The 26614-nt window shown below is 38.6% G+C and overlaps 1 protein-coding gene across 1 annotated transcript; it reads right to left on the bottom strand.

The window, feature by feature from the left end:
- Positions 1-24750, bottom strand: LOC118805989. The gene is made up of 18 exons (XM_036567222.1): positions 24710-24750; positions 24545-24607; positions 24180-24327; positions 23977-24081; positions 20306-20398; positions 19834-19890; positions 19641-19724; positions 17822-17914; positions 17483-17578; positions 14227-14319; positions 12846-12932; positions 9526-9624; positions 7017-7166; positions 3642-3740; positions 3461-3553; positions 1770-1856; positions 1225-1314; positions 1-208 (listed from the first exon to the last, which is right to left on the bottom strand). The coding sequence occupies exons 1-18, from the start codon at positions 24717-24719 to the stop codon at positions 127-129; spliced, it is 1629 nt and encodes a 542-aa protein (XP_036423115.1). The 5' UTR covers positions 24720-24750; the 3' UTR covers positions 1-126.
- Between the last annotated feature and the right edge of the window lie 1864 nt (positions 24751-26614).

Here is a 26614-nt window from a genome sequence, read left to right as displayed (position 1 = left end):
TTATTATTTCAACAAACTGTCTTTTATTCAATAAAGTATTGAGAATAGTGATATGTCAGATTACAGTGAGATTACAATGTTTCAGATTGGTATTTAACGAAAACGGCCTCATTGTGTCTGAAGTGGTCAGGCGAGTAAGAAGTCCTGAGCTTGAGCCAGTGGAGCATATATGAAGTTAAGTCCCACCACCAGCATTTTGACCAGAGCCCTGAAACGAACACATCAAAATAATGAATAGTGCGTTTCTTTCATGCTACGTCTTGAATCCCTACACTTATAACTTCCTAAGTCTTATTATTAACTAATATTCAACTACATGGAAAACAATTCAAACTGAATCTATTGTTATAGAAGAAAGGAATGGAAACCTAGGCATTGAAGGACTTAAGTATTAAAAAAGTATAATAAACCCCACTACAAATGGTCTGATAAACTCACTGTTCGCTAGGTAAACCATGTAATTAGATGGTGTTTGCTATTTAAAAGGATAGGGACTTGTGAGTTTGAAAGGGATTTGGATGCCCAACTATTTGTGACAAAGTTAAGGTCATGTTTTGCTATGGACAAAACAAACAGCACATTTCTGGGTTTTTAGCTTAGAATGGCACACTTGAAAAGCTGGACTAGCTGTAGCTGTAATCATAGATTTTAAGTTTTAGTTTTAAGTTTTTAAAACTGTTACTGCATCCTATCAGTGGCACAATGTAATTTAAACTAATTTGCTACTCATTCAGAAAAGTAGTTGCCTAGTTTACCAGTCATTATCATATTAAACAAACAAACAAACGTAAGTGTTCCAGACATCTGTGAAAAGTTAGTAACTTGCTAGTAGGTGACAGCTGCAGATGTGAGATGTGTCTTGTACTGGTTTTATCAGTCTAATAGGAAACAAAGAGTTGTTCATCAAGTTAAAAGCTAGCAGCAGGCAGTTGCATCTCTACACACCAATAAGCCTTACAAAGCAAGATAGAGACCTAGTCACTGAACCAGAAAACATTTATGAGACTTTAGCAGTCTTCATATTGGTTTGATCTCATGGAGTATTTTTATACTAATAAAAGTACTTTGTGTTGACTTTTCACTGCAGTTTTTAATACGGCTGTATTTCAGGCACTTTCTTTGACTAGTTAACTGCTGCCCACAGCCCTGACTAGTGGATGTCTTAGTTGACTAATACTGTGCACCCCCTACTACATTCTCACATAAGAAGAAAAAAAAGCTTACTTAGACGTATCTTCAACTCTCTGTGGATCCATCATTTTGGTAAACTCCATATATTTATCGTAAAACCCAATTATATCTTCCTGAAAGATTCTGCAAAACACAAAAAAGAAATAATTACATAAATATTTACATACTTCAATTCGTTTTGTCAAAACGTTTTTTGTTTTTCTAATTTTAACATCTAGAACCTAGTTTAAAAGATCCACAATTACCTCACATGATTTTTAAATGCAAAATTACAGAACATAAGTAAATAAAAAATAAGTGAAAGGATTTAAACAACTATGTTGGGTGCAATTAAATGGAATGTAACAAAAAAAATAAAATAATAAAAAAATAAATTTAAAAACATTAAAATAAAAATATGAATTAAAAAGAGACACATTAGGATGCAGTTTAAATATGGTTTTATATTTAATGTGTGGAAATAAACCAAACAAATAAAAAATATTGTATTAGCACAAGTTATTTTAAACACACAAAAGATTTTTTCCAGAACAGTTTAATTCATCAGATTGGTGAGCGCAGCACTACATATCACTGACCTCTGAGCTTCATCCAGTTGATCCTGAGTAAGTACTCCACTGGTCAGTAGGTTTTTAATGCATTTTTCTTTTATATTATTCCACTTCCTAGATAAACAAAATTTCAACAAGTTAATCAAATTAATCTTTGCTTTGCAAGACGTGCTACAAATACATTTGAGCAAACACATCATCGCTGTTGAAACAAAACCTTGTATCTTTCAGGAGAAAGACAAAACATTCCTAAATTTTAATGAAAGTTAATGTAAAGAGACATATTGCCATTTTTGCTGCATTTCTACTGGTCGATTCATCCTGGAATTTTCACAAAATGTAAAGGGCAGCTTCAAAAGTTTGTTCCATCAGCAATGATACATGACAGTTTCAATAAAAGTAATACATTTCAAAACAGTGTGGCTTTTGAATGAGAGATGCAGAACAAGCTAAATTTCAACTGATGTTGTGAACTGAAAATCTGACACAGTTTGTGCAAAACAGACAGCAACTTTCCCTGTCTCATCTTACTTAACTTCAAATCCCAGGCTTATTACATTCTACGGTTCATTATTCAGTAACTACAGGGACTTCATTGCAAACTGGCTGAGATATTCTCAGATTATAGAAGTGTGTAATAAAACTTTGGGCCATTTAAGGGGTTAAGAAGCACAGCTACATTTCTGATAAAAGTGAACCAGTATTAGCATCACAGAAAAAACTTAAAAGATAATGCATTGCCATTATCCTTTATCTCTGCCATCATTAATATTGACTGTGAGAACAAAAATCAACAAATTTAACACAGGTCCTTAGTAGATTGTATCAAAATCAGAATAATGCAGCTATTTACACTATGTACAATAAATATGGGATCACTGTTTTCAGTAAAATTAATCCAATTTCATTGCACATATATAAGATGTTTGAAATACAATGCTAATAGTCTGTAGCTTTGAAACTATGTAGGAAGCTGTAGCAATTAAGGAAATTTAAATGCTGAACAGAAACGTAAGTGATTCTATAATAAATTAAAAAGCTTTACAGCACTGAAGAGATTACAATTAAAAATGAATATCCAGAATGCTGCATATTCAAAAAGCAGCGAGCAAATCTCAATCAAACCGCTATTCAAGAAGTTTATTATTACCATGTCACAAATCCTTGATGTTTCCAAAATACTTAAAATTGTCAATAAACCATCAGTTTACATTTTGGTATCTAGTTTATAACATTTAAATCTACACTGTATAAGCTATTTAATTATGTTTAATATCAATTATTAATTGAAGTTTTGAATTTTAGTGTATGTGATTGTATGTACATCACAAAGATGAGCAACAGTCCACCTTACACAAAAGTAACTCCTACTTTAGGTGCAAGATCATACAGTCACATTAGAACATTCAACAGTGAGTTCAAAAGACCAAATAAGAAGCTAAACAGAAAAACACAACTAAGACTAGGAATGGACACAATAAATATAACCATGCTGACAGATCCTGTGCATTTAGGTTTTAATAAGGAGTTTTGACAATATTAACAGTACTCTGATGAAACTATCAAAAATGGTTGCTGAAATTGTTCAGTTGTGCTCCTTAGCCCAAATAGGCTCTAGTTTTCTAGTGTGCCAATGATTTCTTTGTTAATCTGTAAGTGTCCCATCATGCAGTTATAAAACTTCATATTGTAGTGTTTAGTTTTAGTAAATCTCTTACGTTGACATCTGTTGTACTGTGTCATCATCAATATTTGCATTGACTTTGTCGACGAGCTCCTCAAATTTGGCAATTAACATTCGTGCAACAGCCCTGAGGAGAAGAAAAATTGGAGTGAATAAACAATATTTATTTTTATAGTAACTACAAAACCTTTAGCAGGTAGTGCATGTGAGCTTACCGCACTTGTGGAAGTAGGATATGTGATTTGCGTCTCTCTTCATTTACAAGTGTGTTGAGTTCTTCTCTGAAAGACTTCCATTTCTCAAAGTACATCTCTCTGTGAAGTCAACAGGAAACAGAAACATAACATCAGTATATACACTCATCAACTTCATTAAGTTCACCTCCTTGTTTCTACACTCAGTGTCCATTTTATTAGCTCCACTTAACATATAGGTGCACTTTGTAGTTCTATAATTACAGACTACAGTTTCTCTGCATACTCTGTTAGCCCCATTTTAAGCTGCTCGTCAATGGTTCAATTTATAATAACGCCTAGGACGCTTTACAAATGGGGTGGCGGGGGGTGTGGGGTAGTGAGCAGTGAAGAGGAAGGTTTTATGTTGAACTTTAAAAGATGGGTGGTCAAGTCAAGTCAAGTCAAGTCAAGTCAAGTCAGCTTTATTGTCAATACTACAATATGTACAGGACATACAGAGTATTGAAATTGCGTTACTCTCAGACCCGATGGTGTAGCAATAACATTAAATAGAAAGTAAACAGGAAAAGTGTGTATTTAAATAGACATTAAAAAACACTAAACACTAATCGTAAAAATAAACACCAATTGTAGAAAAATAGAATAATAAAACATATAAATATAGGAGGCCCTGAAATTAACACTAAAGTGACATAAGGCACATACAGATTAAGGTCTGTGGGTATAAATAGTCCAAATATAAACAGTAGTGCAATTAGAATGGGCTTATGGAGCTGTTAAAGTGATGAGTGCATAACAGAAAGTGATGGGTGCATAACAGTCCCTGAGAATGTCAGAGTTCAGTATTGGGGGGTGGGGGTCAGGAACCTGTGTGTGACAAATACTGTCAGAGTTCAGTATTGGGGAGTGGGGGTCAGGAACTTGTGTTTGGGTCCAAACTCTGTGTGTGTGGGGGGCAGAAGGGGGGGTGGCAAAGTAGGGAGAGAGTTCAACATCCTGACAGCCTGGTGGATGAAGCTGTCCCCCAGTCTGCTGGTCCTGGCCCGGAGACTCTGCAGTCTCCTCCCTGATGGCAGCAGGCTGAAGAAGCTGTGTAGTGGGTGAGCGGGCTCACCTGCCATGCAGAGGGCTTTTCGGGTGAGATGGGAGCTGTATATCTCTTGGAGGGAGGGGAGGGAGGTGCCAACGATCTTCTCAGCGATGTGCTAGAGTATCTTGCGGCAGGACATGGTGCAGGCGCCATACCACACGATGATGCAGCTGGTCAGGATGCTCTCGATGGTACCTCTGTAGAAGGTGCACATGATGGGGGCCGGGGCTCTGACTCTTCTCAGTTTGCGGAGGAAGTAGAGGCGCTGAGCCCTTCTGGCCAGTGATGCTGTGTTGTTGGCCCAGGAGAGGTCCCCTGTGACGTGCACGCCCAGGAACTTCACCCTCTCCACAGCAGCACCGTTGATGGTCAGAGGAGCATGCTGGGTGCACATTCTCCTGAAGTCCACAACAATCTCCTTTGTCTTAGGTGATTGTTGTGTCTACACCACAAGGCCAGGCGGCTCACCTCGCTCCTGTAGTTTGTCTCTTCGTTGTTGCTGACGAGACCCACCACAGTCGTGTCGTCCGCGAACTTGATGGAGAGGTTGGAGCTATGCGACGGTGTGCAGTCGTGGGACATCAGAGTGAATAGGAGGGGGCTCAGTACACATCCTTGGGGGGCCCCCGTGTTCAGTGTGATGGCGTGGGATGTGTTGTTGCCGGCCCATACTGCCTGTGGTCTCCCAGTCAGGAAGTCTAACAGCCAGTTGCGCAGTGTTCAGCCCCAGCCTGTCCAGTTTGAGAATGAGCTGCTGGGGGATGATGGTGTTAAGTGCGGAGCTGAAATCTATAAATAGCATTCTGACATAAGAGTCTTTTTGGTCCAGATGTGTGAGGGCTGAGTGAAGGGCGGTGGAGATGGCATCATCAACCGAGCGATTAGGCTGATATGCAAACTGGAAGGGGTCCAGGGAGGGTGGAAGGACAGACTTGATGTGTTGCATGACCAGCCGTTCGAAGCACTTCATGAGGATGGGAGTGAGTGCAACTGGACGGTAGTCATTGAAACAGGAGGGTGAAGCTTTCTTCGGGACAGGGATGATGGTGGTGGCTTTCAGGCATGTGGGGACAACAGCCTGACTAAAGGAGATGTTAAAGATATCTGTAAAGATTCCAAATGTTGATCCTGCTGAATGATTTCCTCACACTGACTGGGCACAGCGTCAGCACCTGGTCTCCAGGAGGGGGTGGGATCTTCTGTGCAGGCATGTTGTTGTCTGTCTCAAACCAGGTGAAGAAGTTGTTAAGCTCATTCAGCAGAGAGGTGGAGCTGTCACAGAGAGAGAGAAGCCGCAGCATGTGCACGCGCCACCATCTTGTTACTTGTTACAACATCATAGGCAGCCATTGCTCTCCTGATCTGGAGTATCTGATGATCAAATGCAGACTGTTTTACCTACTTTGTGAGTTTATCACTGTTATTATTACCGTCTTTTACATCCCACCGGACTCTAATGCTAACACAGGTTATAGCTTCCTGCTAAGCGCTATTAACTCGTTTCAAACATACAGACTAAAAAAAGACTCTCCCAAAGTTTCACCAACACATTAAATGTGCAACTGAGGGGAAAATACTCTGGACAAGGCCTATTCAAACATCAAAAATGGCTACAGGACAACAACACTAACTCACATGGGACAGTCAGACCACTTATCAATACTTCTAACCTCTGCATACATGCCATTAAAAAAGAAAGCTTCATCCACTATCAGGACTGTCAAAATATGGTCAAATAGAGCCTCTGCAGAGCTCAGGGACTGCTCTGAATGGGCAAACTGGGATGTTTTGGAGAGTGAGGTGAGGAACCAAGCAAGAGCTAAGCCTGAAACGCCTATGGATGAAAGCCTGGAAATAAGAATGTCATGATTCACAGTGTCAAAGGCTGCAGTGAGGTCAATAGGGCAGTCCCAGTCCTGTGCAGGTTGCAAAAGCCAGATTGGAAAGGATGATCCACCACTCAAATAATACCTGCTCTGTGGTGGTCCTGATTACTGTACGTCAGGGTAAAGGGAGGCTAACAAATTTGGACAGAAAAAGATCTGTCATCGTGGAATCGTGGTATACTGACCTGATAAAATGGACAATGAGTGTAGACACAAGGCGCGTCTACTTAATATAAATAATATAAAGTTGCCAATCGGTGTAAAGTATACATGATAAAATATCAATAGAGTGCAACTATATAGTAAAAATTACAAGGGAAAAAATATACTTTACATAACAGACAACTTTATATTAGTCGTAACAGTAGCCTTGAACACAGTCCTCTATGATTCTGTATTAGTACGATGAGTGCTTACCTAAAATGCTGAACTTCTTCATTGCCTGCCAGGGCAGTTCCTATGTCCACAGCTCTGAAGTACCGTCTTTTCATCTCAGAAAACAGCCCTCTTTCAGACAGCTGTTCATAAATGGTGTATGCATGAATAATAGCACTCATGCCCACAGTCCTATGACAGGATAAGAGGTAAAAAGTTAATGGTCGTGTACTTCAGTCTTTAAGTTCTCTCTGCTCTTGTAAAACAGGCAAAAAACACATTTTGGCAAAGATAAATGATTTTAAATATCATGTCATATTGACAAACAAATAAAAACACAAATTAATGCACACATTATATCTATTTATTGTAATGTTAGTGTGTAATGTTAGTGTTCAGAGCACATAAACAATTACTGCAATTATTCTGCACAATACATCACACAGTAATGTATAAGTTTTAGCTCTGACATTTCTAATGATATGAAAAAGTATCATTTTGTTTAGTTTGCTGTTGCACTGAAATTAATATTAATAATTATAATACGAATAAATCCTACTGTACAGTTCAGCATGTGTGTATTCACACTGTACTGTGTTTGGATAGGTGAGTATAACACATGCCATTTCTCCATCAATTATATAACTAAAGGACCCAAACTGTGTATAAAAATGATATCAGTAAAAACCTGAAAGGAGGAGAGATTAAAATTTCCATCTCAAAGCTGATTTGTTGGACCAGGTTACTGTCGCCATCACCATTTCATAAAGTCCAATAACGTGTTAATCTGATGATGCCTACACTATTGTGATATATTAGCGTGTTGCTAGCTAGACAGTAAAATATTAGTACGAGTAAGATCAGTGACTGTAAGAAGAGCTATTATTAGTGCCATCATGTTTCTGACTCCTGACAATCGTATGGATAGTGTTTCTCCAGAATATGTCCTCTCTTTGGGTCTTCAGGTTTCTCAGTGGCTGGTTCATGATTCCTCTGATCAACACCAAATTTACAGCCAAAGGCATTATTATTTTTCCTGCCTTGCTTGTTTATTGTCCAGTTTTTACATTCATAAAGAACCATAGAGAAGACCACAGCCTGGACAATTCTGACAAATTGTTGTCCTTGTTCTGCTGAGCGCCAATCTGTGTTGTATTTCTTAGGTGCTGGATCCTTTGTTGTTAATAACTGATCCAATTAGGGAAAAGCTGTCAACCATGCCCACATCTTCTCCATCACTGGTAAAGTCAGCAGTCTTTCCTGTGGTCATAACCTCAGCCTTCTTCATAGTGAGCTGAACTCAACCATCTTTTCACTCTGTTCTTTAAGGTTCCTTATAAGGACCTTGAGGTCTTCCAGATTTGACACTGTGTTACATCATCTGCATATCAAAGGTTACTGATGTCTCTTCCACCAATCCTGAATCCTCTATCATCTTCCCCCAGTTGCCCTTCTCTCACAGGACAGAAACAAATGAGCTTTTGCAGGAGGACTTTAAAACACGTCGTTAGTTTACGGTCAGTCAGGAATAGCAGCTCCAACTCCCTTTGTTGGAGAAGAGCAAGAACAGAAAGACACCAGTAGAGTCCAGTAGCTTTGGACTTTTATCAGGTTGCTGCATAATTTTAAAATCAAATTTTTATTACATTTTAATTATTTACATTTTATTACGTTTCGTAGAGCAAAAATAATTCCTTTTGCACTGCACAGCAATGCCCACTGAAATACGGCACATATTAATTCAAACCTATTGGCTATGTGGCTGGTAAAGCAGATCGCTTACGTGACAGTTTCATGTTCAGCCGGTCACTTAAAGGTGAAAATCACTGCAGGAGTGGATTTAGTACATGAATCTGGGAGCATGTCGCTCACATTTTACTTGCCCATGTTTAGAAGAAAGATGGTAATTTGAAATACAATAGAAACACCGCAGCTGCAGTTATTATACATTTTAGGCTTCCTGTTTAAAACACTTCAACACTACAGACACTTAAACACCTTTGTTACCTGAAAACACACATCACTGCTGCAGGTTGTGAAATAACATCTGCTTACCGCTCCTCTACCACAGTGAAGTATACAGCGCAAAAACTGAATTAAGCTTGTTTTAGCAGAAACCTGATCCACTAATATATCCCAAGATTGGACATCCCTAAACTGTCTACCTTTAAAAGTAAAAATAAGACATTTTCAGACATTTTATGACCTGAAATTGTCAATATTTATTTTAAGACTAGTTATTATTATTATTGTTGTTAAAACTATTTAAAAAACACACATTTCAGATTTTTTTTTCAGGGGAGCTTATCTGTCTGTATACTCTAGAATCAAATTTCACATACACAAAAAAAAAATCATAACTCATATTAGCAAATATTAGCATATTAGCATTTTCCTTTTCACAAGGCATTATGAGGATACTCATGGTTATAATAAGTACTTAAAACTTACACAGGGATTTTCATAATTTTTCCAATAAATTCTTAAAAAACCTTTATATATAAGTGTTTCCTACACATATATATATATGAACATAAAACCAGATATTTACCTTACAGTTCTTGCGAATCTCTCTGGACCAGTAACGAACAACGTAATCAGTGGACTAAGGCCGATCAAATAAAACTCAGCAGCAAAGTCAAAGTGAAGTCTAGAAATATAAACAAACATGATATTACATTTACAGAATCATTTAGCAGATGTCACCAAAAATCATAAACCTTCAGGCATTCATAACTGATAAATCATCAGTTCAGTCTGCTACTTCACTGATATGTTGTTCATGTGTTACTGATAATCTGTTAGGAGTGTAGTGAACACCATCTGGTTGAGCCAAAGTCCCTCTTGTTTACAACAACTCCCCAGAACTCCAAAACGTAATTGCTTTGGCTCCACAGAGTTTGAGCTGGAAGCCATAAAAGGGATTAGAACGTCAACAAGTTTTATAGCTCTAAGGAACAGCCGTCCTGGTACCAGGCCACACGCCGACTGAAGACTCTCTAAGCAACGGAAAACCAAATTTCTGAAGTGCAGAGGTATAAGTAACGAATAACATTTACTCTCGTTACTGTAATTGAGTACAATTTTCCCTGTAACGGTACTTTTTGAGTAGTATTAAATCATAGTACTTGTACTCTTACTTGAGTTTATTTTTAATGAAATACTTTTACTTCACTACTTTAATTTTCATAACGCTACAGAGTAAAAATAAATTGTGAGCGTATCAGCTTAGAAACCAATACGAAGGGCGGTTAAATTTAAAAGATTCACCAATCAAAAAACAGCAGCTCCAGCAGGAAAAACACTACAGAGATGTCCAGTTTAGTGAAGAAGGAAAGAGGAGAACTGAACCAGCACACACGGAGAATAGACCACATTCAAATGGTTATCTGTATTCATTTTCACATGAAAAATACACGAAAACTGCTGAGATCCGCTTTCACAGCTTGACTCGACTGAGGCAGCGTTAGCCGTGCTAGCTGATCCGAGCTAAACAGGTACCGTCTTTACGGTTTTCTTCTTTCTTTTATAATGATTCTGTTTATTAAATTTGAAATCTGTTGCGTATATTTTACTACAGTGCCTGCCAGCTACTTTAGTTAACAGGTGTCTCCTATAGCCTGCAGTTTACCCCTTTATACAGCCTAGTTTAGCTGTTGTTTTGGAGATAAACGGTCGTGAACGGCTAAGAGACAAGAAATCTAGTAAACTACAGGTTCTTCATAAACTCTGAACAATGCTTCTGTCACGCTGTTGTTCTTTCAGCTGACTGGAGATTGTCCTCACTGCGAAACCAAAAGTCCAGGGGGATCGGCTGGATCTGATCCAACTCCTCCCACGTCGTGTTTTAATTGGTCTGAACTCGAGTGGAGCTGATCAAATGGACAACGAGGGTAAAAACAAGGTAATGAGCTAATAAAGTGGCTCATAAGGGTTTATAACATTTAATATGATTTTTTTAGGCATATTGAGTCATTTTTATTAGACTTATGGAAATGTGTGGCAGTTATACCAAATCCTTTTAAATGTTAAAAAAAAAAAAAAAGGCTTTTTTTTTTATTATGAAATTCCCAGACTTAGTTGATAAACACAGTTATGTGGGTTATTTTGACCAGTCATAGGTCCATTCTAGTGTTTAAAAACCTTCATCGTTTTTAACTAGAACCCGTTTATCATAAGTATGCTTGATTTGCAGGCCTACAGAACGGACTTTGTACCGGAATGTGAAAAAAGCTTTTCGAGTTGTGACAAATGAGTGTGAACGTCGTGAATCGTGAGCGATTATAAAGGCTGTGTTATGGCTTTCAGGACGGAGCAACATCGAGAAAAACACAAAGACACCAGCATCACCTTTTGGTTTCCCACAGAGAAACACACGGCAGGGCAGACCAATGAAATAAGTCGTAGGAGGACAAAGTAGGCGACAAATACTCGTTTAAAGACTAATAGAAATGTGATGATTTTAGATGAGTGAAAAGAAGACGTGGGCGGAGTTGGATCAGGTCCGGCTCCACCCCTTTGGACTTCTGGTTCTGCAGCGAGTGATATTTGTGGCTGACTGGCCTGATCTGAGCCTTGATTCCTCTATCTCTCTCTCTCTTCCTCTCCCTCTGTCTCTCTTCCTCTTTGTCTCTCTCTCTCTTCCTCTCTGTCTCTCTCTCTTCCTCTCTCTGTCTCTCTCTCTTCCTCTCTCTGTCTCTCTCTCTCTTCCTCTCTTTCTCTCTCCCCCGTCTGCCTTGGTGTTTGCCTTTAACTGTGAGAGGCTGTGTAGCTGTTTAGCTGTGAAATGCAGTAATAATGTCTGGTTCTGTATGAAGTGATCAGCATGATTATTAGTGAAATATATTACAGTAAAAAATCAAAGCTGGGTAAGTTGCTGATGTTGCTGCTGATTTTAACGGTAGAAATGTTCTGAGCTGATATCAGTGAAAATATACAGTTTGAACGCTGTGAATGTGTTCACACCTCTTAACGTAAGCTAGAGTCCAGGGAGCTGATGGGCAGCACAGCTGGAGCCACAGCACCACCAAGTGGTGAGAATGAGACACACCACACCGAGCAGACTGACCATGTGGGCTGCCCAAGCCCCATCCTCGAGATGCCTCCTACCTAGTCGCTGACTAAGGCTGCATTTGCCCGTACTGCCACTACAGCGGCTCCGCCAAGCAAGACTCAGCGCATGAGCCCACAGCTGGTCCTGAGACAACCCCTCCTGGAGGGTTTGAAGCCAGCTCCCTTGTCTCCGACGTGAGGCTTTGTTCCCTTTCATTTATGCAGTCAAGGTTCCGATGCCAATTTTTAATAAGAAAATCTTGTCTCTCTTGCCCTGGTCTGTAGACTTTAAATAAATACTTCTTGTCTGAGATTCAAGCAATACTAACAACACTAAATCGATGATCCGTCCACAAGAGTTTATTAATCATCTGCAAAGGACCGCTCCTAATAAAGTGTTTCCAAATATTGTGCACACACACACACACATATATATATATATATATATATATATATATATATATATATATAAATCTAACATTTACAATATGGTTAATTTAACTTTTGAACACTAGTGTATTCTTTGCTCTTCCTATAAATTACATTTTTTTTGTGATGATAAATTTTGTATGAAACTTTTTGTTTTTTGTTTTTCAGTTTGAAATTACAAATGCACTAACACCTGATTAAACTCATCAGGTAAACAGTAATAGCTCGTATGCTGAGTCAGTTATGTAAGTGCAGGGTAAACACAAAGTTCAGCCTTTGGACTCTCTATCGATCAGGACTGGGAATCAGTGGATTCATTCATCTGTAGCTGGAGGGGAAAACTTGGGAGAAAAGTCTGGAAGCCCATCAAAATACTGAGGAATTACATACCTTAAAACATCATTCACTGTTTCTGAATCCATTATAGGTTTTAGTGCTTCTTTTAGTTCTTCCTCAAAATTCAGCTGCCTCAGTTTTCTGTGAAAGTAAAATACAGTGATTTAAGTACAACAAACATGTTCTGCACTGTATGCATTTGGTTGTAGTTTAACTACAGTAACTACTTCTAGAATATTTGACTTTAAAGCAGAGGTGGGGAACTCCGGGCCAATTTCAGGCACAATTGGTAGATTTCCTTGCTCTAGCACATCACCTAAATCTGGCAATTAACTGATAAGTTGAATCAGGTGTGCATAAGCAGGAAAATCACAAAACTGTGCAGGAGTCCCCTCCATTAAAGGAAAGGTTCAGTAAAGAATGAAATTAGCACATTTTCCCACTTACCCTTGATGTAGTCGATCAGCTAAGACAAAGGCATTGCTGTTGAGATTTTCCTTCTTTCATTTTAAAATGGAAAGAGGCTAAAATTGCTGACAAACACTAGAGGTCACTCAAATCCTTTCTGTAAATACACCCCCAAAACGTCTTTCACCCTGCTCAAACTGTGACCAGGTCTTCGTTAAGGCTGCGCAAACTGCATTTAACTACACAGTGAAATATTGTTGTTTCTTTATAGTTCACAGTAAGTCATATAGTGGGCTAAGCATATTGACATGCGTGCACCACCGTAATGAAGATGTGGACACAGTTTCAAGATAAAATATAGTAATGAAAAAGGGTTCTTGACTCATAACAATAGTGGAACCCTTTTTAGTGCTACATACAGAACCATTTTAAAAGGGTTTTTTAAAGAACCACATACGGCTGGTTTTCTATAATAGAGAAGAACCACTTCAACAGGCAAAGAAGAATCAGTTATGCATTCAAGTGGTTCTTTGAGTGTTCCTTGTTCTTGAAAAGAACCATTACCTTTACGAAACAACCCTAGAAGAACCATTTTTGTATAAAACATGTCTGAACAAAAGACTGCCTTGTCAAAAGTATTCATTAACTTTGCTAACTAAACTCCCCAGAGGCTCTTAATCATCAAATACGTTACTCACTGAAAAATGGTATGTGCTGATTTGAGGTTGAAACACTGCCACAGAACTATGTATATGTTAGTATTCACTAACCATTTAAGCTAAGCTACAACAAGTTCTTCCTATCCTGCAAACTTTTTGGTGAGTGTTTTAAAATATTTTATAATATTTAATATTTAGCATTATAATATTTGTGATGTGTGATTTTTTTTTGTTTTATTTGGGCCAATACTACTAGAATATAGAGGTTTGCTTCAGGTCAGTAAACCAATGCACTATATAAGATCACAAAATTGTTTTTTTCATTGCTCACACTTGTAATGTAATTGTGATTTGAATGCACAACTCACCTCTCAATGTCTTCAAACTTTTCCCTTAATTCAGGAGTATCTGTAGCGTTCAGAAAACTCTCCCAGTAAAAAACAAACACTCTGGAAGTAACACTGGAATGCAGCAGAGGAAATGTTACATTAACTTCAATGCACAGAGAGAGTGCTAACTGCTCAGTTTTAATTTACATGAACAGACAGTGGCTAATCTGTCTTTACAGCACATCCACAAGCAGAGAGGAATCAGAGCTGTGGCAGTTACACCTCTGAATTCTAATCTGCACGTGTTCTTACAGGCCTGGATCCTGCTTGGCACTTTGTAGAAAGGTAAAATTCTACTATTATAAATTTTATTACAGCTTAAACTGTTCTGATTGGTTCCAAGATGCTTGAAAATATGAATTAACCAAGGGTAGGTGTGGCGTGCGCCCAGAGAGAGCCACGAGTGGGTGGGGGACGGAGCGCAAAGCCCAAGCTCCGAGTGACTCGAGTGTCGGCGGGAGGAGGAGGAGGACGACGATGGTGCCGGCAACAAGAGGCACGAGGCCTCCGCCACACGGGCTTTTACGCAGCGAGGCCGCCAGGACTCGCTCCTTGCCCTCGTGCCTCTTGTTGCCGGCACCATCGTTGTCCTCCTCCTCCTCCAGCCGTCACTCGCGTCACTCTGACTTCGATGTTCAGAAGTGATGTAGGCAGATAGTAAACAGGTGCAAATCAGAGTAGACACTACGGTTTTCAGTTGGGTTTAGAAATCAAATTAGAATTTTACCCGTTTGTTTGTCAAATTTTCCAGTATATTGGAATGTTAAATTCATCGTTTCAAGCTGCAAACAACATGAAGAGGACACATGACTGCATGACTACTGTGGCGTGCGCCTGCCCCCTGGGCCCCAACGGTGGCTGTGAGAGCCTTCCGGAAGGTGGGGCCCAGGGGGCAGGCGCACTTCACAGTGGGATTTAATAAGGTAAGTATTTCTGTCCAGGACAGGGGTGTTTAAAAGTCAGACTCCATTGCATAGAGTATGTTATTCTCTACACATCCAAAGCCAAAAACAAATTTTATAAATGTTTTCATCATCACTTTTTTGCAAATTTAGTAATTATAGTGCTGTTTTACCAAAAAGGCTGAATTGGGCTTTGTGAAAATGTCAAAGCCAACATCTAATGTTACTTCAATGCATTGAGTAACCACAGGTAAAACATTAATTGACCATGATCATTTTTCATGCCTGCCGTGGCAGTACGCTTTAGCCTAGCATGATTAGTTTTAGGTTTTTCTGCGCGCTGTTACTTTTCTTCATTTTTGTACGTCTCAGTCTGATTTTAACTCAGTTATGTTATTTTCATTAGGCAGACATGCCTGTGGTGAGCAGAGGTATGCTTTGTACTAAATGGTACTGCAGTTTGGTTGGGTTTATGTGAATCCAGCTTTCTGGTTGATTGCTATTGTTTTGTATCACCATAGGGCAGAAGTGTTGGAATAGGTAGGGTGATGACTGAACTGCTGTCAAGAATAGTCAATTGCCTGACATGACACTCTGGGACCTTAGCGCGTTTGGAAATTGTATTTACAAAATTGGCCCACCCACTTATTCATGCTAGTTCATTAAACAAGCTACACATAAATAGGTTTCCAGGATGAACAGATGTCATTTTCTTGTTCATACAAAAACTGTGTTTACAAAATAAGTTGTATTTTAATTAACTAGCTAATAAACCAGTTGTGTGTAACCAGTAGTTAGTGTAACCAGTAGTTAGCTAGCTAATGCTGAGACAGGTTGACCTGCTGAATGATCAATATTCATTTGGAGTAGCTGTTAATATTTCTGATGAACTAACTAATGTTAGAAAGGTAATATAATGAGCTTTAGTGAAGTTTGTAAGGGTGTTGTTAGCTCATTCTGACAGATCACTTACAGTGTGAACTGCACATCCTCAGGGAGAAGTTCGGTCTGTCAGAACACCAGCATGGAAGGAAAGCTACCTTTATTACTAGGCTGTAATTGGGTTCCTGTATTCACCAGCTTCTTATTCAGATTTTCTATTCCACCTAAAATAGTACAGCAGTAACATTCTGGCACCTGTTAGAAGCTTCAGCTTTGTCCATTTACTGACCTTCCTGCTGCTTCAGTCGACTCCAGCATGTTTTTATTGGTGGTCAGAGATAAGAAAATACTCCTGGACTCTTCTTTTTAACTTTCTCCCATAATTGTTGTTTATAACACTGTAAACTTTCAGGAATGCTTCCTTTTTATGCTAATTGTTCTTGTGGACTTAAGACATAAAATGTAGTCATGCAGTCTTGTGTCCTATTCATGTTGTTTGCAGCTTGAAACGATGAATTTAACATTCCAATATACTGGAAAATTTGACAAACAAACGGGTAAAATTCTAATTTGATTTCTAAACCCAACTGAAAACCGTAGTGTCTACTCTGATCTGCACCTGTTTACTATCTGCCTACATCACTTCTGAACATCGAGACAGAGTGACGCGAGTGACGGCTGGAGGAGGAGGAGGACAACGATGGTGCCGGCAACAAGAGGCACGAGGGCAAGGAGCGAGTCCTGGCGGCCTCGCTGCGTAACAGGGGGTGGGGCCCATGCGGCGGAGGCCTCGTGCCTCTTGTTGCCGGCACCATCATCGTCCTCCTCCTCCTCCCGCCGACACTCGAGTCACTCGGAGCTTGGGCTTTGCGCTCCGTCCCCCATTTCTAAACCCAACTGAAAGCTGTCTACTCTGATTTGCACCTGTTTACTATCTGCCTACTATCAACTACATCACTTCTTTTGTTGTTGATGCTGTTGGCTAAATACCACTGATTAACAGTATATAATATTGTATACTTGTATTATTTTTGGCAGGAAACACTTTCCTGACTGCATTAAACACTTTCCTGACTGCATTAAACTGAAGATGGCTAATTTAAATTGGTGTAAACAAAGAAAGTCATTGGGCTTCAGTCACCAACATTTTCCTAAATTTTTTCTGGAATCTGTTCTTGAGGTTCTAAGAAAATCCTGTCAGATCCACAACGTGTTCTGAAATCTTAAAATTATTTACACCTTTGTGCCCTTGAGTGTGCATAGATTCTGTTCTTACCTAAGAACCTATGGCAAATCAGAAAATACTAGTGAATGTCAGAATCTCTCTGAAAACTGCATAAGCATAAGCTTAAGGATGGTTGGTGAATGAGACCCAAAATTGATTTCTTCTATTCATTCGCAGAGAAAGGATACATGTTACAATGACAGATACTTCTGATAAAGGTGCTTACCTTGCTAGCACAAGAAATTCATCTTTTTCTTTCTCGCGCTCAATTCTCTCAATTTCATTATACTTGTCATCGACTGCCTGCAAGATGGTTCTCATCCTTGAAGACACAGAGAAAGCAATGCTTACAAAGAAAATAGATGTCATTAAATAAAACTGTCAGATATTAAAAATGCATTTACAGCTAAAATATTACGACTGACATTTTCTAACATCAGTACAGATCTGAGCCTGGCAGTTAAAGCCTATTACTTAAACCTTTCTATTTTATTGCCTTGTTTTATTTAAGTTCATTATTAAATTATATTACTATTATTCTATATTATTCATGCTAGATTCTTACCTTTCAGAAACTTCATCAAAATCTATTTTTTTAATTTGTGAAATGACTTCCACACCAAACTTCAGAACATTCACAATATATGTTTCCACAGTGCTGTTAAATGCAAAGAAAAGGAGAGAATGACAGCTTTGAATTCATTTCTGTTTATTACAGTAGATGAAAACATAAAAAAATAAATAGATAAAACAGATTTATTTGTAACTTTCTAAAAATGAAACTTTCCACAAGCTGCACAAAACAGCCAGTCACTCATCAGCCTTCAGTTTGCTTTGCATTTGAAATAATGGTAAAACAAAGACGTTTTAGTATGTTTTCCAATTTGCTAGCAAAACTAGTTAACCCAGTGTGTACTGTTACTTTACATTACAGTGGTTTTCTGTCGCTGCTGGGCTAAAAATTTCTAATACAGATGTTTGTTGCTGCTTTTTAAATTTTGTCAAAATTTCATAATAAATGGACCAATAAAAATCTGTCCCACCAGGCTTTTGTGGCCAATTTTTGTGACTGTTGTGGACTAAAATGCCTGATTATGCAGTGGCATTTCTCACAATTTAGTGCTATTTTTTTTGTGTGAGTGTTGCTGTAATGTGAAATTTGTGAAGATTATGAATCTGATATTTATTTAATTTAATTTAAATATAGTCTAATTAGCTTCTGTCGAAACAAATAGAAAGTTAAGTGCACTTCTTAGCCCTGTATTTGGCTGAAATGCTTGTTGGTAAATAGTAATACTTGTTGGTAAATGTGTTCATAGCTTCACACTCGCAAGTGAGACTTTTGCCTTCATGTGGCCAAGAACTGCCTAATTTGACAGGAACGGATCGTTTCTCAGTGCAAGGAAAGAGTGCTAACTGCTCAGTTTTAGTTTATGAGGAGACACAAATTTGGTAAGCAGCTGCAAACATGCAAGGATATCTCACGAAAAAGTGCTTCAAATACTAATGAATGACTTTGTAAGATGTTATGCTTTGAACTTCACAAACATTTTTTCATCCAGTATCTATATTGCTACGTACAGTTTACAATTACTGACTGTAGCTCATCTGTTGCTGTACAATTTACTACCTCCCATCTATCCTGAGCAACAATAGAAAGGAAACACTAAAGGACCACTGATGACTTGATATTTGGGGGTGGACTATTCACAGCACAGTAATACTAATGACAGAGGCATGACACTATATGCTGTGCTGGTGTATTTTGGGCACAGCAGTGTTGCTGAAGTTCTTTTAAACCTCAATGTCACTGCTGGGTTGAGAATAGTCTGTCAACCAAACCCCCAGACAACCATGGTCTTGTGGTCAGAAAATGACCACTGATGAAGAGCTAAAACATGACTGACATAAACTGTACATGAAAGCTCAAAGATAAGCTATAATCTCTAACTTTATATTTTATTGTGCTCGTCTCCTCGTGGCAGTTAAATATTATTTGTAATGATCCTCCAGTGCCTGGTTTGGTACTTCTTTATTAGAGGTGTGCTGGTGAGGGAGTTTAATAGACACAAGTTCTTCAGAGGTATCTACTTCTGTTTATGTTGTTTATTAAAAGCAAATATTCTTTATTGTATTTATGTTTTTTGTATTTATTTTAATGTTATATAGGGATTTACAAGCAAAACAATTTGTTTAGCTAATGATACTAAACAATTTGTTTAGCTACCTAAGACTTTTGTAATGTACTATATTGTATATCTAGGTATATCTGTAGGTATATCTATTCCTCCCATTGGTGCATACCACAAATAACAGTACAGTACTAGCATGCTTATAGTGTTCAAGGAGAGAAAAAACAGCAAAGACAGAACATGCGTTCATACCTAGTGGACAGCAGGTAACAGAGAAACTCCAGTGGTTCACTTTCAATCGATGGAGCATCAGGAAGGTAGTTTGAAACCAAATTGCTATAAAATACAAAACAAATCAATGTGATGTTGCTGGAAAAACACCCACAACCTACTATAAAAACATTTGGCCTTTTACTGTGAACTCTAATAAGAAAATCATGCGTACCCCCAGATCTCGTTGGCTTTGGCTCTTTCAATGGTCCCTCTGAACGTGTTTACAACTCTGCACAAGTTCAGTAGCAGAATGGTTAGCATGAGGTTAGCATCCATTTTGTGAAATACACTATATTTCTGTAAATCTAAATCCTTACTCCAAACAGTAACAGCAAGTTGCACTGTTAGCAGAAATAATTAAAATCAGTATATTTGATTTAGCTGACGGGTAGACTGAAATACAGTATTGTAGACCAAGATTAATCCTGAACTTCAGTTTAAAATGTCATCATTTTCTGACATTATAGTGTAATTCAGGACCAGGTTTAATGCATGCACATGAAACTATCAAATATTGCACCTCAATATTTAATCTGATATGTGAAACCACCATACAAGTTAATTATTACATAAGACTAAAACAGTGAGGTCTGCAACATTCACAATAGCAGATACATGATAAGAAGATTGAATTCAGAGCTTACGGTAGATACAGCTGAACATTCTGCTCCATTATTACTGTGCGGATTATTTTTTTGACATCATCCTTGTAGTGGAGGACCAGTCTTCGAACAGTGCTGTGAAATACAGAATGAAAAACTAATCACCTAACCATTTCTTCATCTGAACAGTTTTACACTAGTTTCCTTTGGCACAATCATTCATTTATGTGAGCTTGTAGATCAGGGCCCAGTTTCCCAAAAGCATCTTAGTGTTAAGATGGTTGGTATAGTGTTGTGTGCAACATCTTTGCCTTCTGTGCTGTAGACTGGGGTTCAATCTCCCATCTAGGCAAACACCCTACACTATACCAATAAGAGTCCTTAGGCAAGCCTCCTAACGTTACCTTTACCTACCTGTGTAAAATAATCAAATTGTAAGTTGCTCTGGATAAAAGTGTCTGAAAGATTCCAGGATGTCATGAATCAATGGCATTCGGTATGCATCTTGGGATGTCCTGGAATTCAATTTTCTGTAATCTACGCAGAAGCAGTATTATCCATCCGGTTTTCCCACCAGCACCACAGGCGAAGCCAAGCAGACTGAGATGTCTCTATGATGTTTTCTTCTCATGCTTCTCTAGAGATTCATAGGCCTCAAGGTTTTCAGATGCAACAGATGAACTCAGATGGATGGAAAGAGGAGGAGCCATAGCCACACACAAATTCACAGCCTTTCTTGATTCTGCTGAAAGTGACCAGGTCAAATTACATGGAGGGTGGTTTAAGAATGGAAAAAAAGATCTCTTCTCATGGATTAACACTCCATAAGTATGCTCTCCAAAATCAAGCTGGACTTGAGCTTTTGTTAAAAAATCCAGACCCAGAATCAGAAGAAAGGCTGGGCTGCTGTCTGCTACAATGTAGGTCTCCAAGGTCCAGACCACTCAATGCCAAACAAAAGCCAGTTGTGCCTTCCCTTTGGCCGGGTGTGATTTGCCATCTGCCAACACAAAGGTCAGAGGATCCCTTTGTAGCACTCCATGCGCTACCCCGGGCTCAAGGAAGACATTGGAGGCAGGGTTCAGTGCTGCAGCACCCATTACTTTAATTCACCCAAATAAACAGAAAATAAATAAACACAAAGCAAACACAACCAATGCTACGCTAAGCTGGCCACTTTCCGTGGCTCAAGCTAGCTAGACTTTTCGGTGTTCGGGCCCCGCCTTCCTGCCAGCTCTCGCGGCCGTCGTCGTCAGGGCCGGGGGGTGGGCGTATGCCACAACCCTGTACTCAGATTTTCTCCAACCCTGGCTATCTTTTGCCACAGACTATTCTGTATCAATGTGTAGGTTTGTTCTAAACAGATTTCTGTGAAGCTGCTTTGTGACAACATCAGTTGTAAAAAGCGCTATTCAAATAAATTTGATTTGATTTGATTTGATTTGATTTGATTTAGGTGCAACCCATATCCAGCATGGCTTCCCCTTGGAGTCCCTGTGTTTCAATAGGAACAACTAACAGGTGTGGAGATTCTGCTTTAGCTCCACACCTGCTTTAGCTCCACATGGTGACTTCCCCCGTGTTCCAGATTGGCTTTATTAGAGCTTTTGCTATTCTTTTTCTTTTTAGTCTTGTCACTTGAAGCTTGGCTATTCACCCTGTAGTCCTTTATTTCAGCCCAGTCACGCTCCACCACGGACCCAACTTTAACTAGTTGTCCCACAATGTGGACTGTCCCTCTTAAACTACTGACTAAGGCTGGACTGCAATTGTTCATGATACATCTGACCAATTCAACGTCTGTCATGTCAGGCTTCCATTTTAAGTACAGTGCTCTATATTCATGAGCAAAGTCTCTTATGCTTTGGTCGGGGGCCTGGACACTAACAGCTGCTCATGCAGCTGCTCCTCCACCTAATCAGTGGGCAAAAAGGCAGGCAAAAAGGAGTGCTTAAATTCAGTCCAGTTATGAATCTTTGTCTTCTTGGCCATCCACTAGCTCTTTGCAGATTGTTTTAAGACTGTTAACAATGTGGCTACGAATTTGGCATCAGACAAGGGCCTTAGTGATAAAACGTTTTCACAATGCTTAATAAAGCTTAACACAGCAGATGTATCATGGGCCTCCCAAAGGTTGGAAAATCTAAGCGAACAGGAGCCTTAGCAACAAAAGTAGGGTGATATGGTCAACTTGGTCCTCCACTTCATGCTACGGCATCTCGACAGTCCTGGACCCTATGCTAGAGTTCTGTTTATGGACTTCAGCTCATCATTCAACGGCACAGTGCCAGAGCTGCTGCAGGTCAAACTATCTCAGCTGTCTGTGCCAGATACCACCTGCTGGTGGATCATGGACTTCCTGACAAACAGGACAGCAGGGGAGGCTAGGAAAACATGTCAGACCCTCAGACTCTCAATACTGGGGCACTACAAGGCTGTGTGCTCTTCCCACTTCTCTTCAATCTCTATACCAATGACTGTGTCTCTATGGAACCAGCTATGAAGGTCCTGAAGTTTGCATACGACACTACCATGATGGGCCTCACAGTCAACGGTGATGAGTTTGTCTACAAAAAGGAAGTTGAGCAGCTGGTCTCCTGGTGTAGCAGTAACCACCTGCTGCTGAACATGCAAAAGACTGTAGAGATGGCGGTAGGCTTCAGGCACAACCCTCACTCCCAACCGCCCAACATTAACGGCTCTGTTGTTTCCACTGTGGATTCACTCAAGCTCCTGGTCACCACCATATCCAGGGACCTGAAGTGGGAGAGGAACATGGTCTCTATTGCCGAGACAGCTCATCAGAAAATGTTCTTCCTCAGACAGCTGAAGAAAATTCGACCTGCTGCAGAGCTTGATGATCCAGTTCTATACATTGATTATCCTCACATCATTTATAACCATCTGGTTTGGTTCCTCCACCTTACAAGAACAAGCTAAACTCCAGCACATAATCAGGACAGCAGAGAGGATCATTGGATGTAGTCTGCCAATGCTTCAGGACATCCACAACAGCAGACCCCTCTCATCCTGGACGTCACTTCTTCCAGCCACTTTCCTTTGGCAGAAAATTTAGGGCCATCAAAACCAGCACAACCAGACATGCTAACAGCTTCTTCCTCAGAGCTGTAGCGCTCCTTAACAACAGTGGACACTTAGCACTTTAAATTTAAACTAACAACAAACCTCCCTTACTGTATTACAGTAACTTTACTGTAATGTAGTGCTTATTAGAACAACTGTACAAATGTTACATTTTTACAAATGTTCAAATTATTTTGTAATGTCCTGTATATAATAGTTTTTATAGTATATTTCTACTCAGATCTGCTATGTGCATATTCACACATCTCTTTAGCTCCTCTCCATGGCTCTTTATTATTCATTATTCTATATTGTTTTTCTTTAGTTAAATACTCATTAACAGTCTGTGTGCACGTCTGGTCTGTTCAGTATGTTACATGGCATACATGTGTGCACTCACTGAGACAAATTCATTGTATGTGTAACTTACATGGTGAAATAACGTGATTCTGATTCGTACCAGCCTTAGCTGCCATTCTACTCCCTATAAAATCATCTCAAAGCTTGTTCCAATTAAAAAAAATATACATAATCAACATAATCAAGTAACATAACTTCCAAATAGGCATATCAGTGGTGTTATAAAACTATAACTTTAATTAACCTAATTATAAACAGGTTGGACTCACCGTGCTGCTACAATTAAATCATCCTGCACTCCTTTACCTCTTTCCTCTACACTGATTCTGTTGGCTGTCTCTCTGAAGGAATTCCAGTTGTCCTGGATTGCAATTCTGAAAGAAATAAATGAAAGGTGTCATTTTACAGGTGTTGATTTTACTCATAGTCCGCATAAAGCAGTCAGACATTGGTTCAGTCTTGCTGATTATACCTGTTTGTTCTCAGCATGTCTTCCTTCACTAGTTTCTCAGTGGCCTCTTTGACTTTGTCCAAACAGTTCAGAAATATTTGGACCGCAAATTCCAACATTCGATCAATGTTCTCATACTCTCTCTCTGATATCTTAAAACTCTCTGGTCCTTGAGAAAGAGAAATTCAAATATAAACATTTCTCTCAGTTGCAACACAACCTACTATTCTAAAAGTAAAGCATCCCTTTGTAATATTACTATTTGTATCAAAAGCCTAAACAAAAGATTATTTCTCCAGTTACTTTTATACCAGCTGGAACATAGAAGAAACTCTCTTAGGTCAAAACTACTAACAGGAAATTTAGATTAATTTAAATTAACTTACCAGAAGTCAACAGTCCTGTTAGGGTCAGTATGACCAAAAGCTTGTCCATACTGAAATATCTGGCTAGAACAAAGATTCAAGAGCAGAAAAACATGTATAACAAACTGGTTTTTAACACAGTGCAGTTTGGGATTCAGATTCAGCTGTCCTATCTCAGGCACATACTGGTCAGCATAAGTGGTCACCTCTTATAGTCAGGTCTGGACATGTAAACAGGTCACTGATAAGAATTTACAAAATAAGCTTTCTTGAAACCGTCAGCAGATTTCATGACTAGAGGACTTGAAACAGAGGACAAAAGTAAAAGAGCTGCAGAAGAGCAAATACAGTTGTCAATAACACAACACAGTTTAATAGAACTGAATAATGATCATTTTTGATGACATTTAGGTTCAAAAGTACCGTTTAAACAAACTGCAGTCTGCAAATTTTAATATAAATAAAGGTGTCTGTTTCCTTTTTTTGTTTGTTTTGCAATTTTACTCAGTCTCACATCGTACACACCAGAACAAATTAGGAGATACTATTTCTCTCTCTAGCTAAATTTCCAACCTAAGTATTTTATACAAAAACCATTTTAATGCTTATAAAAGTTTGGCACGTAAAACTAGGCTATGGAACTTGCAGTTGGTAATGTTATATATATTTTATATACAGCCAAGTAAGTTGTGACATACATGACATTAGAAATTGAAACATGTCAACGACAAGTTTTTTTTATATTGATAAACCAAAATCTATGTCACAACAGTTTTGTAGGAAATAATGTCATTACATACAACATTTATATAACAAAAAGACAGAAACAAGCTGCTGGCAGCAACTATCCCAAACATTTTTTAATGCATTTTCATTTTATCATTTGCAGTTTGTGCAAAAAGTTGGTGGAAACATAGTGTTTGTTCCATTTAGTGACACAATTTGTCTACAAATCTCACTGAGAGAGTCTATTTACTCAGATGAAGCCTTGATCTGTTCCAAAAAAACAGAGCCATTTGCAAATCCTGGCATCCTTGGTAAACATGAGCAAAACAGGCTGTAAAAAATTCTTTACAGCTTATTCTTTTGATCTTTATTTCACTATATTAACAAAAATCTAACCTTCATATAAAGTACAATGATTGAAACCTAAACCTGATCATGAAATAAATATTTTTCTCAAATCTATGTGTCCCACAGTTGTTGACATCCCTAGAATTTTAAAAAATTGTAAAATCTAATTGGAATATATTCCCTTTCATATTTCATGTTTTAAAGTTAACCTGAGCGATTAAGAACACTTGCATGGTCAGGCATGACTTCCTGTTTCACTGGGGTATAAATATCAGGTGAACAAAGGCCAAATTCCTTAGTTAGTTCATGTTTACCAGGGGTGCCAATAGTTATAGAGGGCACTATAACCATAGCTTACTAATCACTGAGAGCACTGAGTGATAACCATCATAAAATTAAAATGCATGTATATGTCCCATGTACATTCTGGTTTAAATACTACTGCCCCCAGTGCACACGTTTGTGCAAGTGTTTTAGCTGTGAATTTTAAATTGGAATTTTACAATAAAATATATTTCAAGCTAAGAGTGTTGAAATATAGAAGTGGAAAGTAACCAGTTACATTTACTCTCGTTAAATTAAATCATAATACTTTTCCTCTAACTTGAGTTAATTTTTAATGAAATGCTTTTGCTTCACTACTTTAAATGTAAAAATAAATTATAAGTGTATCATCTCATAAACCATTTAGAAAAAAGCACGGTTAAATTTAAAAGTTATACAGATCAAAACAGAACAGCTCCCAGCCACAAAATACTACAGAGACGGTGAATTTAGAGGAGAAAGGAAAAGGAGAACTTTATCAGCACAAACGAGGAAGATACTTTGTCCAAAGGTCATCTTTACTTGTTTCAACATTATCTAAAGAAAACAGCATCATCATCAACTGTCAAATATGAAACCCGCCTCTCTGTTTTTCACAACTCAACTTCAGCTTAAAGTAGCAACTGTCTGGCTCGCTAATCCTAGCTAAACAGGTACTGTGTTTATTGAGAGTGTCTGTTAACTTTATTTAAC

Source organism: Colossoma macropomum, unplaced genomic scaffold, assembly GCF_904425465.1.
Source record: "Colossoma macropomum unplaced genomic scaffold, Colossoma_macropomum, whole genome shotgun sequence".
NCBI lineage: Eukaryota > Metazoa > Chordata > Actinopteri > Characiformes > Serrasalmidae > Colossoma > Colossoma macropomum.
The sequence above is the reverse complement of the archived record's forward strand: the minus strand, read 5'-3'. Positions and strand labels throughout refer to the sequence as shown.